The sequence below is a fragment of the Phascolarctos cinereus genome, unplaced genomic scaffold, assembly GCF_003287225.1.
Source record: "Phascolarctos cinereus isolate Bilbo 61053 unplaced genomic scaffold, phaCin_HiC Scaffold_4;HRSCAF=312, whole genome shotgun sequence".
NCBI classification, from domain to species: domain Eukaryota; kingdom Metazoa; phylum Chordata; class Mammalia; order Diprotodontia; family Phascolarctidae; genus Phascolarctos; species Phascolarctos cinereus.
This window is the reverse complement of record NW_027555847.1, coordinates 463,488,359-463,502,953: the sequence shown is the minus strand read 5'-3', so window position 1 is coordinate 463,502,953 and position 14,595 is coordinate 463,488,359. Positions and strand designations below refer to the sequence as shown.

Below are 14,595 nucleotides of genomic sequence, written 5' to 3'. Positions count from 1 at the left end.
TAATCATTAAAAATGACTTGGTACTGATGCAAGAGAGACAGAGACAGAGAGAGAGATAATCAGAACAGATTAGGAATACAACATACAGAATCAAACAAACACAGTAGTGCAGTGTTTCATAAATCCAAAGACACCCCTCTCAATTATTGGGGGAAATATTTACTACTTTATGAAAACTGCTATGAAGATTGGACAGACATCTGACAGAAATTAGGTTTAGACTAACACCTTACATAATATACCTATATAAGCTCCAGATGGATATATGACTTAGATATAAAAGTCACAATGTAAATGAATTAGTGGTACAAGGAAGAAATTACCTTTATATCAATTTATAGGAGAATTATTCGTGACTAAAGTGATAGAAACAATCACACAAAATAAAATAGAAAATTTTAATTATGTAAAATTTTTAAAAGTTTTGTGCAAGAACACCTAAAGTAAAAATTCAAAGGGAAACAGATTATTGGCGGGGGGGAGGGGGATGTAGGTCACAGAACTCTGCAGCAGGTTTCTCTGATAAACATATTTCTAAGATATATAAATCACTGATTCAAATTTGTAAGATTGAGATCTATACCTGATAGATAAATATTTAAAAGAAATAATAGTTTTTAAAGAATAAAATGGAAGCTTCAACTGTTATTTGAAATATGCTCTAAGTTACTTACATTGGTGAAACACAAATTAAACTATCTTTGAAGTTCTACCTTATACCTATCACACTGGCAAAAATGATTAAAAATGAAAATGTAAATGTTGGCTGGGCTGATGAAAAAACAGTGTTTTCTGTATAGTTAATGTAAGAATTTAGTTTGCTTCAATATTAGGAAAACTATCAGCATCATTGAGCATATCAACAACAAAACCAACAGAAACCACAAGATCATCTCAATAGATGCAGAAAAAGCTTTTGATAAAATACAACACCCATTCCTATTAAAAACACTAGAAAGCATAGGTATAAATGGAGTCTTCCTTAAAATAATAAATAGCATCTATCTAAAACCTTCAGCAAGCATTATATGTAATGGGGACAGACTAGAAGCATTTCCAATAAGATCGGGGGTGAAACAAGGATGTCCATTATCACCACTGTTATTCAATATTGTACTGGAAACGTTAGCTTTAGCAATAAGAAAAGAAAAAGAAATTGAAGGTATTAGAATAGGCAAAGAAGAAATAAAGCTATCACTCTTTGCAGATGACATAATGATATACTTAGAGAATCCTAGAGAATCAAGTAAAAAATACTTGAAATAATAAACAACTTTAGCAGAGTTGCAGGCTATAAAATAAACCCACATAAATCATCAGCATTTCTATATATTACCAACAAAGCCCAACAGCAAGAGATAGAAAGAGAAATCCCATTTAAACTTACTGTAGACATTATAAAATATTTAGGAGTCTACCTCCCGAAACAAACCCAGGAACTCTATGAACACAATTACAAAACACTTTTCACACAAATAAAATCAGATCTAAATAATTGGAAAAACATCAGTTGCTCATGGGTAGGCCGAGCTAATATAATAAAAATGACAATCCTACCTAAGCTAATTTACTTATTCAGTGCCATACCAATCAAACTACCAAAAATTATTTTATAGAGTTAGAAAAAATAATAACAAGATTCATTTGGAAAACAAAAGGCCAGAATATCAAAGGAACTAATGAAAAGAAATGCAGGGGAAGGTGGCCTAGCAATTCCAGATCTTAAATTGTATTATGAAGCAGCAATCATCAAAACTGCTTGGTACTGGCTAAGAAATAGGGAGGTGGATCAGTGGAATAGGTTAAATATGCAAGACACAGTAGTCAATGACTATAGTAATCTATTATTTGATAAACCCAAAGACCCCAGCTTCTGGGATAAGAACCCACTCTTTGAAAAAAACTGCTGGGAAAACTGGAAAAGAGTATGGCAGAAACTAGGCATAGACCCAAATCTCACACCATATACCAAAATAAAGTCAAAATGGGTTCAGACTTAGATATAAAGGCTGATACCATAAGTAAACTGAGAGAACAAGGAATAGTTTACCTATCAGATCTATGGAGAACAGAAGAATTCATGACCAAACAGGAGATAGAGAATTATGAAAAGCAAAATGGATAATTTTGATTACATTAAATTGAAAAGTTTTTGCACAAACAAAGCCAATGCAACTAAGATTAGAAGGAAGGTAGAAAATTGGGAAAGAATTTTTACAACCAGTCTTCTGATAAAGGCCTCATTTCTAAAATATATAGAGAATTAAGACAAATTTATAAGAACACAAGCCATTCCCCAATTGATAAATGGTCAAAGGATATGAACAGAGTTCTCAGATGAAGAAATTAAAGCCATCTATAGTCATATGAAAAAATGCTCTAAATCATTATTGATTAGAGAAATGCAAATCAAAACAACTCTGAGGTACCACATCACACCTATCAGATTGGCCAACATGACAAAACAGGAAAATGATAAATGTTGGAGAGGATGTGGGAAAATTGGAACACTAATACATTGTTGGTGGAGTTGTGAAATGATCCAACCATTTTGGAGAACAATTTGGAACTATGCCCAAAGGGCTACAAAAATGTGCATACCCTTTGATCCAGCAATAGCACTTCTAGGGCTATATCAAAGAGATCAAACAAATGGGAAAAGGACCCACATGTACAAAAATATTCATAGCAGCTCTTTTTGTGGTGGCAAAGAATTGGAAATTGAGAGGATGCCCATCAATTGGGGAATGGCTGAGCAAGTTGTGGTATATGAATGTAATGGAATACTATTGTGCTATAAGAAATGATGAACAGGCTGACTTCAGAAAAACCTGGAAAGACTTGTATGGTCTGATGCTGAGTGAAGTGAGCAGAACCAAGAGGACTTTGTACAATAACAGCCACGTTATGCAATGACTAAGAATGTTAAACTGAACCCTTCTCAGCATTACGAGGATCTAAGACATCTCCAGAGGCCTCGGGATGGAAAATGCTGTCCACATCCAAAGAAAGAACTATGGAAGTCGAATTGCTCTCACTTATTTTTACCTTCTGTTGAGTTTTGTTTCATCTTTCTGATGGTTCCTCCTATTGGTTTTAATTTTTACTTACAACTTCACTAATGTGAAAATATGTTTAATGGGTATGTAAATGTAAAGCCTATGTCAGATTGTGCCGTCTTGGGGAGGGTGGGGGGAGGAGAAAAAGGGAGAAAAAAATTTTCAACTCAAAAGCATATGGAAAAAATAAATTTAAAAAATAAATAAAGAAAGAAAGAATTTAGTTTGCTGGACTATATAGATATGTATTTAGGGATTGTTTTTGTCTCACACAGGTGAGTGAGTAATGGGAGGTACAGGTTAATGAAAATTATTTGATACTTAAAAAATAAAAATGTGTTAAATTGAAGTAGAAGTTGATCATAATAACTTCTCTATAAAGGAAGTTTGTTGTGGTTGATAGAGGACTAACATTAAAGTCAGGAAGACTTGAATTAAATTCAAACACCACCTGTGTGACCCTGGGCAAGTCACTTAACATCAGTTTGCCTCAGTTTTCTCATCTATAAGGTGGGGACAATAATAGCTAGTATCTCATAGGATTATTATGAGGATCAAATGAGCTGATATATGGAAAGTGCTCTAGAGACCTTAAACCACTATTTAAATATTAACTAATATTGTCTATAATCTACTGAGGTGTATATATAACATGCATATATACTTTATATATGTGGCATACTATAATATGTGTGTATGTATATGTATGTGTGTGTATGTATGTATATATATATATATATATATATATATATATACACATATATAATATTTACAAACATATGCCTATATATGTATATATACTACTAAGTGGAGCAGCGGATGGAGCCCTAGGCCTGGTGTTAGAGAGACATGAATTCAAATTTAGCCTCAAATACCTACTAGCTATATGACTTAGGTAAGTCACTGCACCTGTTTTCCTCAGTTTCCCTAATTATAAAATGGGGATAATAATAGTACCCATCTCCCAGGGTCATTATGAGGATCAAATGAGATAATAATTGTAAAGCATTATAGCACAGAGTCTGGCACATAGTAAGTTCTATATAAAAATTAGCTATTATAGCTTTTATATATATGAGTGTTATATGTATATTTTATGTGGATGTTTGTATATGTCTTAGATAAGTAGGTGGCACTGTGTGGACTAAGATTCCTGGGTGCTTTTTTGAAAGTCTAGATACTGCGTTTTTGTGACTATAAAGAACAATTTATTCCACTTTGTCTTTGCCCACAGATGCACTCTGAGTGTTACTCTGGAGCAGGCTATAATTTTGGCTAGAAGTCATGGACTACCACCTCGGTACATCATGCAAGCTACGGATGTAATGCGAAAGCAGGTAAATTCAAATGACATGTTAGACTCGTTCTCTTAAAGATATAGAACATACCTCTGCTAATACCTAAATACCAATGCTAAAAAGTCTAGTGCAAAATAGGGGAAAAAAATACGTATTGCCCTGAAACCTTTGTTCTCTCCTCCTTAGAGCCTATTCTCCCAAAGATAACAGCTTCATGTTATAAAATGCCATCTTCTGTTTGTTTTGCATTCACTTTGTGTGTGAGGATAAAATGGGAGAGTGTGGTTTTTTTGTGCATTTATAGCATGAAATAGCAGAAAATGAGAGTAAGAAAGCAGTGGGTTCAAAGTGATAAAAAGGGGTGAGTGGCTACAGCTCACTTCCCATGTGAACGCTTTTGTGTCTACCTTGTCCTGCTGGCTCCATGATGATAGGATGCTGGCAGCAGAACAGTAGGATGATGGGAACACCACTGCCCTAGGAGGCTGAAGAACTCCAAAGCTGTACACGAACCACTCTGTCCTTGGGTGATTATGTTCCTCATCTGTGTAAATGGGGCTTCATAACTGCCAGGTTTAAATGAGAGACTAATGTGTGTGTAAGTGTGTGTGTGTGTAAATATATATATATATATATATATATATATATATATATATATATATAAAATATATATATATATATATATGTATGTATGTATGTATGTATGTATGTATATACATACATACATGAAATGCATATACATTAAATACATATATTTAGATAAAGCACAAGGGATTCTAATCATCCTTTATTTGATGTAATGAAAACCATATTTATCCTATTAAGTAGAACATAATTTTATAAGTTTTATCAGCAAAATAAAGAGCAAGAAAGAGACTTAGGACACTGAAGCTAATTTTTATTTTCAGTGTTCTGGGTCAAGATTGTTTTCCACTCATGGAAGTTCTAGAATTCTTGTATAATCTAAAGAAAACTATACCTCAATACATGTGGGGCAGAGAAAATGCATCAGTGCAACACGTATTTCCAAAATACCAACTCTTTGCCTCTCGATGACAAATAGATTGTGAGTTGGTACAGTGGCTAGAGATCTTGGCCAGAAGTCAGCAAGGCTTGAATTTAAATCTAGCCTCAGACTCTTACTAGCTGTGTGACTCTGGGCGGGTCGCATAACCTCAGTTTCCTCAACTGTAAAATGAGGATAATAACAGTATTTCCCTCCCAGGATTGTTGTGAGGATCAAATGAGATAATATTTGTAAAGTGCTTAGCACAGTACCTGAGATATAGCAGGTCCTTAATAAATGTTTATTTCTCCTCTTTCCACTGTGTAAAGCACTTAACTAGGCACTGGGGGGAAATAGAGAGTCAACATAAGTCACGATCTCTGCACCAAGTTGTTCATCTATTAGAGGAAAAAAGCACATACTCATTATTCAAGGTGGTATCAGAGAGCTACGAAATCAGGTGCTGTAGCAAGGTCTAAGGAGGTGGAATTGGTAGGAGGACAGTGTTTTGCTGACTGAGGTGACCAGACAAGACTTTAGGGAAGAGATGGCATTTGAGTTGGACTTTAAAGGAATGGTTAGCAAGATACTGATCACTCTAATATCATTAAAGCTGGAAGCCACCTCAGAAATAATCTTGTTCACCTTCCTCATTTTATGGGTAAGGCAGCTGACATCCTCAAGGTCTTAAAGTTAATAATAACCAAATGTCAAACTCTTATTCATAGATCTGATTCATTCCTCTGCTGAAAATCTTTAGCAATATCCTATTACTTCCCATTTCATGTTAAAACTTCTCTGCTAGGCATACGACTTCCTCCCATCCAGTAATTCCAGTCCTTTCATACTCCTCCCCTTTATGTATGCTGGACCATCTCTAGTCATCTTGATCTATATCTGACCATTGGACCCAGACGACTCTGGAGGAGAAAGTGAGGCTGCTGACTTCGCACAGTCGTGTCCCACTCAAATCCAATTCAATTGCAAGTCATGTCATCATCTTCCTGATGTCATGGTCCTCTTTGAGAATGAAAAACAAACCACACGGCCTCTATGCATAATCTCTTCTACTGTGGAACTGTATCATTATACTGAATTCTAATGCCTTTAGACTTTGCTGATGGTATTTCTTATATTTTCATATCTTACCTGTTGCCCTCTTTCCACTTATGAATTCATAGGGACAAGATAGCTTGATCTGCTTACACATACCTTTCAGTCTCCCAGTTAAAAATTCTATTTCCTCTCCTCCCTGCCTCTCTTGTCCCTAACACCCCTGCTGCAAGGAATCCTTATCCATATTGGCCATTGTTGACCCTTTTGGTTCCCAAGGTGATCTTTTCAGGTTCAGCTGGCTAACTAAATTTCTGATCATTGGGACTTATCTTTGTTCCCAGACCCACTATGTTAATCCTAAAAACTGTTCATTCTTTTGGTGAGAAAAGTGGTATCTTGGCTCCAGAGAGAAAGAGAAACAAGTAATAAAACCACCTCCTTGGACTGCTGTCTACTTGACTATTTTCTCAACCTTCAAGTACCTCCTCTTCACCCTTTGGTGTTAGAGTTTTCTGATCACACCCTCTCCCACCTCCTTCATCACAGTGGTATTTAGAGACTGACACAATAGGCACTAATCTAAGTGATTTCCCCTTAGGCTTAGACTAGTCATTCTGTGGTATTGTGCAATGTTTACTTGTTTTTAAAGTATTTTATAGGTTTGTGTATATTTTTTTATTTCTAAAAGAAAAATGTGATATCATAGTATTGGTTATTATTTTAATTGTAAGCATGCAATATTTTAGTGGCATTATGTGTATGAAAAATATATGTTCCATTTTCCAAAGACCCAATTTACAAATTAGCTTTAATAACACAACACATTTGTAAATCAGGGGCAGCTTTTATAGCAGTATTTACTATAAATGCTTCATTAATAAAACAGTATTATGATTAAATATTAAACAAAGTACAGTGAGTTTACTTTATCTTTCTATTGAGCCCTATCTAAAGCACCTCTTTGATTTACTTTGTTTAAATCTTGATTCAAGAGATGATTATGCATCTTGTTATATTTATAAAGGAAAGTGAAAAGTGTAGAAACATGCCAGCACTGGAACTTGCCAGTGCCTTTAATTATATCTGCTTTCATGCATTTCCTAATCTCATATTATAATATAACTATATGTAATATTGTATTATGTTAAAATTATGTTTTAGGTTTTTATTGTTTAAATTTGTACTCTCATGTTATGTACCTTATAATCTCATTGTATAACATATGGTACAAATCTAATGTACTCAAAATAACTGAGTTATTGGAAAGTTATACAGGTCTCCTATTTGTGCAGTTCTATGGTATAGACACCAAGAAATAAGTTTATTTTATATTGGAATTTTGTACTTCAGATTATGTTAAAGTTAACAAATCACACTGGGTTATCTACTGTAGCAAAAAGGTTAGCAAATTCATGAGTTGTAGTTAACTTCAGCACTCCCTCCTACTCCCTACCAAAGTAATTGAGTAATAAAAGCTTTGGATCTAATTAGAGGCAGTAGTAAACTAATCATTTCCTTTCCACAAATGTTTGAATTTCCTGCAAATGTTGCATTGTATAGTGTTGTTTTTGTTAACATGGGTACAAAGCTAGGGCAGCTAAATGGTACAATGGATAGAGTGTTGGTCATCGAGTCAGCAGGACCTGAGTCTAAATGTGACCTTAGACAGTTGGCAGGGTGTGACCTTGGGCAAGTCACTTAAACCTTCAGTGTTTGCTTCAGTTTCCTCATCTGTAAAATGGAGATAATAATAGCACCTACCTCCCAGGGTTGTTGTGAGGATCAAATGAGATAATATAATAATTGTAAAACACTTATTACAGTGCCTGGCACATAGTAAACATTATATAAATGCCATAAATGATATTATCGTCGTTCATTTCTGTCTGGTAGGGGAATCCTCCCCTTTAAGACTGCCAATTACAGATGAGTTGCTGATCAGCATAAATGGAAATTAAATCTGTCAAAACTTTCCTTTGCTGCAGAAGACTTTTAACAAAAATTAAAAATGTAATAAACAAATGTCTGTAAAGAAAAGGGATGATGTAAACAGAATTGTTGTTCTGCTGTGCTTTTCTTTTATGTTAGGCATATAATATATCAAAAGGGAAATTAGACTAAAATCAGACCTTATACCAGTGCATGCCCTATGAACAACTGCAATGAAAACTCAATTTTGCAAATTGATCTAGTATTCGTGTTTACAGTTGTATCATACTTAAGGATTCTGCAGAAAAGTTCTGCAGTGGTCAGACCATGTACCTAAAGCCACACAGGCTTCTGCCTTGTTTGTATAACTTAGGACTCTTCATGAATTATCATTTCCATGTTGGGAGATACTGAAATGTCTGTGTGACCCTGGGCAAATACTTTGACTTTTCATTGTCCCAGGCAACTCTCTAAGAATGCAGAGAAGACGTGGGGGTTACTTTGCATGGTGCCTGGGACGCTAGCAGTGCTTAATGAATGCTTGTTGACTGACCTGCATTAGTGAAGGCAGTTTCCTAATCTAGGACTTTGCTAAAGCAACGAAGTCACAGGTCCGGTCCCTTTCTCTATCTATAGCTACAAGGTGGAATATTTTTAAAATTTTATTTTATTTTTAACTTATGGAATGAAACAATATTAATAGATTCTTTTGGTTAGCAATGATTATAAATGTGGTGATGCAGTCACATAGCTGTGAAGAAGATTGTATTGCCACAGGACTATTCTAAATAGTAAATTCCTATGAAATATGTGTCTGTTTACAAAAATGATTTATGTGGCAAATAATGGATACAGAAAATTGACAGTCTTGGAAACTAGATATCCTGAACATATTCGTGTACAAAATCTAGAAAATTGTCCTGGGTCCTTTTATCATTCTGTATATTGAAAAAAATCAGGTTTCTTTTTTGCCCCAAAGAATGTTAAAGTAGATGTAGAGCAGATTTGTATGGATCATTTAGAAGCTAGTTAAGGCATAGTAAAGCAGAGTGAGATTGAGAGTTTGCTAAGTCTTTCCAGTTCCATAGACAGATTAATTAACTAATTACTGAATTAGTTAATTATTGTGACTATTATTAAGCAAATTCTATTTGTCATTTTTAAGGACTGAAGAAAGAAAGCATTCTAAGTATAAGCTTTATGAGCAAGACTATAACTGAAGAGAGTTAATTTTTCTCCCCACTTCCAGTGGATTCATTTCTTCTTGTACAAAATTAGTGATTGAAGAATGTTCTTTGTGAAAACTCTCTATTTTACTGTGCTCAACATTTCTCAGCAATTTTTTTCTTACTCTTCCAAATTTTCCATTTAATGGAAGGTCAATATTGCTTTTGATTTAACTATATACATACATACATATGTGTACATATATATACATACATATATACACACATATGTGTATGTGTATATGTGTGTGTGTATATATACATACACACACACATATATACATGTATGTATGTATGTATATGTATAGTCCGCTGGTGAGTACACCTCTTAGGAGATGTACATGTGCAAACATAGACACACACACACACACACACACACACACACACACTCCCCATTGACAGGAGCTTCAAGGTAAAGTGTTAGGAGGAAATCAAGCTTGATTTCCTTTAAGAAATTGTGAAATGCTTTTAGTGAACCCTCGTGAGGCATGGGGCCACACTGTAGCCTGTACTTGGGCCCCAGATGAAACAAATTAAAATGGAACTGGGAAATATTTAACAAAATAAATAAAAATAAAATAGAACATAGATAATGTTAATATGTGGTTTCCTAAGTCAATACCCAGTAGTAGGGGACCTTATATTTGGTTTTGTGGTTCCTGTATTTGAGATTGACACCATCACTCTGGCTAATTAATTGTCTTCATTTCTCTGACAAAGGAGAAAAAAGGACCAAACTGTCAAGCATTTAATATTCATGGTAGAAGTAACATAATAGAATAATGTTATTCATAAATTCTTGCATCTCCATAAGGAGCTGCCTCTAATAATGCAAAAATGAATAGTAACCATTGTTCTGATGAAACTTAAGTGTTAGTAGGCTGTGATTTATCAACCACATTAGTAGAAGAGGCTTCTTTTAGAAATGTAATGTGATTAAATTAATTCCCTAATCAAATGAGTCTTTGAAACTCTGTAACATTAAATTCTCCAGGGTCTTATCTGAAGAAATGTTTTCAGGTGGTCATCAAAAGAAAATAAAATGCCATTGCATTAATTGTATTCTGTGTGGGCATTTGGGAGAGAGGACATCAACACTGAGGAATAGAAATTCCCACTCAGCCTCCTATTTAGTACACTGGGACATCAGGTCAGTCACTTAACCTGCATGGGCATCAATTCCCTCATCTATAAAATGAGGGTGCAGGGCTAGATGATCTCTGTGGTTCCTTCGACCTCTAAATCCTAGGATGCTACTAGGATAAATTCTGATGTGATTCCATAATCAAACACAGACATGACCCTTTCTAAGAATGATTTATTTAGACTACATGTTCCCAGAATTGTCTAATTCCTTGAGAAGCCATTACTTCTCTATTTGACCTCTAGGTCAAGAAAGTAAGACTCTGCCTTTGGTGTATACCTCATGTTTTCTTCTAGAGGTCAAATGACAGCTTTCAGCCTGCCTTATTTTATGAGCTTGTGGTTATTGGACAGGCAGGTATAAATTTTCTTCAAAAATAGAAATAAAGCTTTCAAAACAGTGCCATAATAATTATTTCAAAGGGAGAAGTTAGTTTGTGTGATGTGATGTCAGAACTCTTGCTTTTGGTAAAAACCATAACACCACACTAACAAATCTATAACTTCTACTGATTGTTAAGAGAATATATTTGATCCAGTAGAAAGGACACTGATGTGCAAGTTAAAAGACTCCAATTTCATATCTTATTATATCTACTATTAGGGTGACCCTCAGGTAAAATCACATCTCTCCATATTCTAAATTGATTGGCATTGTCCTTTGATCCTGAATATACTTTGATTCATGTTGGGCAATGTGGCTTTGTGTAATTGTGAGCAATGTAATGTGTTAAGTGCTGGTTGTCCAGTTGTTTTCAATCATGTCTGACTCCTCCTGATCCCGTCTGGGGTTTTCTTGGTAAAGGTACATAAGCGGTTTGCCGTTTCTTTCTGCAGCTCATTTTGCAGATGAGGCAATTGAGAGAAACAGTGACTTGCCCAATTTCACACAGATAGTAAGTCTCTGGGGCCACATTTGAACTTAGGTCTTCCTGACTCCAGGTCTGGCACTCTGTTCCCTGTGCTACCTCATTAAGTGCTTAGATTAATAAATTAGACACTTGATAAATGCTTGTCAATTGGTTGATTGATTAAAGATACAAAATGAGACAGTGTGGCAAAGTAAAGGAGTAACAGGGATAAAAGTACAAGTACTGCCTCTGTCATGTGCCTACTGTTCAAACCTGCAGCTGACCTGCAATGGTGGAAGGAGTTTCCACACTAGAAAGTTCCCTACACCTATGAAATCAGAGTTCCAAATCAACAAAAGGTTAACTATGGGAATGCAATATAACTCTGCCTTCCAAAGGTAATGGGTCCTCTACTATATAACAAAATTAAACTGATAATTGAGCAAAAAAAAGTCTTGTAACATCTTCATAAGAAACTACATGATCATTTTTAGGGTTAAGCATACTTTCTAGGAGTGGTGAGATAAGTCAGAGCAAACTTACCCTGGAGGTGATGTGAGCAACAGTAGTTATGTCATATTAGCCTATGCTACCCTTCTAGTGTTACTTGGTGTTATGTGGTTACAGTAGAGCCATTTGGGGGATTGTAATTGGAAATAGAGTTGAGAACTGAGTTTCAGCCTATTGTGGAATCTCAGCATTGGAAGGTACTTCAGAGACCATAGAACTTACCTTGTAGCTGAATCCTCCCTACAATACATGTGAAAGTACAGCCTGAAACCCTCCTGAGTACAGAGGGAACCAGATTAAAATGTAATTGGGAAATATTTAACCAAATAAATAAAAATACAATGAAACAGAGATAATGTTACTATGTGGTTTTCTAAGTTAATACAAACCCACTGGGATCCTTATGTAACGTTTTTGGCCCCATTTCTATTTGAGTTTAATCCCATTGCTCTTTACAACCCACATTGCAAGGATGCTCATGTAGCTCTGTTTTTATGGAAGAAATAGCTCTCCCTGAGTACATATAGTAGGTTACTGCTGCTGAATAAACTTATCACAACACAGAAATTATAAAGATAAAAACCTAGGTTTTATTATGCTCAAGCATAGGTTTGGGAAGTAGAAAAATAACCCTGAAAAAATAATGGAGTTACTGGAAAAGTCTTTATAGAGAAAATTACATAAGAAAAACAATTTTTAACATAAAACAGTATTTAAGGCTTCTTGTGCTATAACGATCACACAGACCCAGTCAAATATATTCATTATCTTATGTTTCCTTCAATTAAGTTTAAACAAATTAAGTTAGAACTAGTAAATATGCTGTTAGATTTCTACACTGTTTGCAAAATCCTACATGTTAAGAAGTCACAGTGGGCTAGTTGAGGGAAAGGGATTTAAATCTCTTAAAGATAATCAAAAGTTCTATGTCAAGGAAATTTTTATATTATATTCCATTCTTCCTCTCTTTTTGCTTCTTATCTTAGGAATGTAAAAAGTCTTCCCTTACTATTATCCCTAACTGAGGTTAATATTGACAGGAAACAGGTTTCAGTTAGTCAAATATTCCAGGCGAAATGGCATAATAAAATTGGATAAAAGGAAAATGAAAAATTATCATCACACTGTTAAGATTTTCTTTCCTATGAGCCTAAATCCACCTCTCTGCAACTCCCATGCATTGCTCCTAATTCATGAATCATTTATTAAGCAATATTGTGCTAGACCCAGGAAATACACAGACAAAAAATGAAATGCATCCTACTCTCAAGAACCTTACATTGCAAGGAGAGGGGATATATCATGTAGGCAAATATGTGTATATAAATAAATACAAAATTATTCAATTCAACAAATATTTCTTTAGGAAGTGCTACAGAAAAGCACTATACTAGATGCCGGTATACAAAGACAAAAAAAATTAAGTCCTTGCCCTCAAGGAACATGAATTCTGCTGGGAGATTATACTATATATACCTAAGTAGATATAAAGGTGAAAAGGAAATGCAGAGTAAATTAGATAGGGGAGTGGGGGGAGGGAGGGGAAAGAGAGAGAGAGAGCAAAACAGACAGACAGACAGAGAGGGAAGAAAAAGAAGAAAGAAGAAGAAGGAGAGGAAGTAGGGGTGGGATGGGTGATCAGGAAATCTTTTTAAAACAAGACAAAGATTCAATTAGAGATGACGAATAAAGGCATTCCTGACATGAGGGGCTACCTATCAAAGCCTAGAAGCAAGAGATGGAATACAGGGTATAAGGAATAACTTTGCAGGTCTAGTTCAGCCCTCTTAAGCACAGTGGAACAAAGACTTGTTCTCTCTTCCACATGAGAGCCCCTTAAATACTTAAAGACTGCTATAAACCCCCCCCCCCCAAGTTTTCTCTTCTCCTAATTAAACCTATCCATTTCCATTAAACTATACCAGTATGGTCTGATTGCCAGTCTTCTCACTACCCTAGTCACTCTCTTCATGTTGCATTCTAGCTCATCAAACACCATCCAAAATGTAGCACCTAAGACTCAACACAGCCTCCAGGCATGAACAGAGGAAAGTCCTGTAGAACTTTTACCTCCTTTGTCAGTTAGGCTACTGGTCTGAATTAAAGACTTATGTTCAGGCTCCTGGACCATTTGCTTTATTACCCTGGGTAAATTAGCTTGTCTGTTACCAAATGAGATAATGATGATTATCACCTTTTTCCCTCATTGGGTTATTGTGCACATTAATTAAACAAGGCTCCTAGTAGATTTTGAGGTTCTTTTAGAAAACAGAATCTATTCAAGTGTGATGTGTTCATATTATTTAGTCACAACATACTTCATTGGTTCTACAAATTGACTTCTTATATTATTTTTAAAAATTGCTGGCTGTGTTACTAGTACTAATAGATAAACATCCAAACATTAAAAGCAAAAGAACCCTATGCTATTAAAAAATTTTTTAAGTGGACATAATACCATTACCCCCTCTCAATCAGCAACATATTTATTGAATATCTAATATAGGCAAGTCAATA

The 14,595-nt window shown here is 35.0% G+C and overlaps 1 protein-coding gene across 1 annotated transcript in view; it reads left to right on the top strand.

Moving 5' to 3' along the window:
* The window catches only part of PREX2 (phosphatidylinositol-3,4,5-trisphosphate dependent Rac exchange factor 2), a 382,998-nt gene that overhangs the window by 351,362 nt on the left and 17,041 nt on the right, over positions 1-14,595 (top strand). The window contains exon 38 of the mRNA XM_021002117.2: positions 4,294-4,396. Coding sequence (XP_020857776.1) covers positions 4,294-4,396 — 103 coding nt within the window. The remainder of the gene's footprint in view (positions 1-4,293; positions 4,397-14,595) is intronic.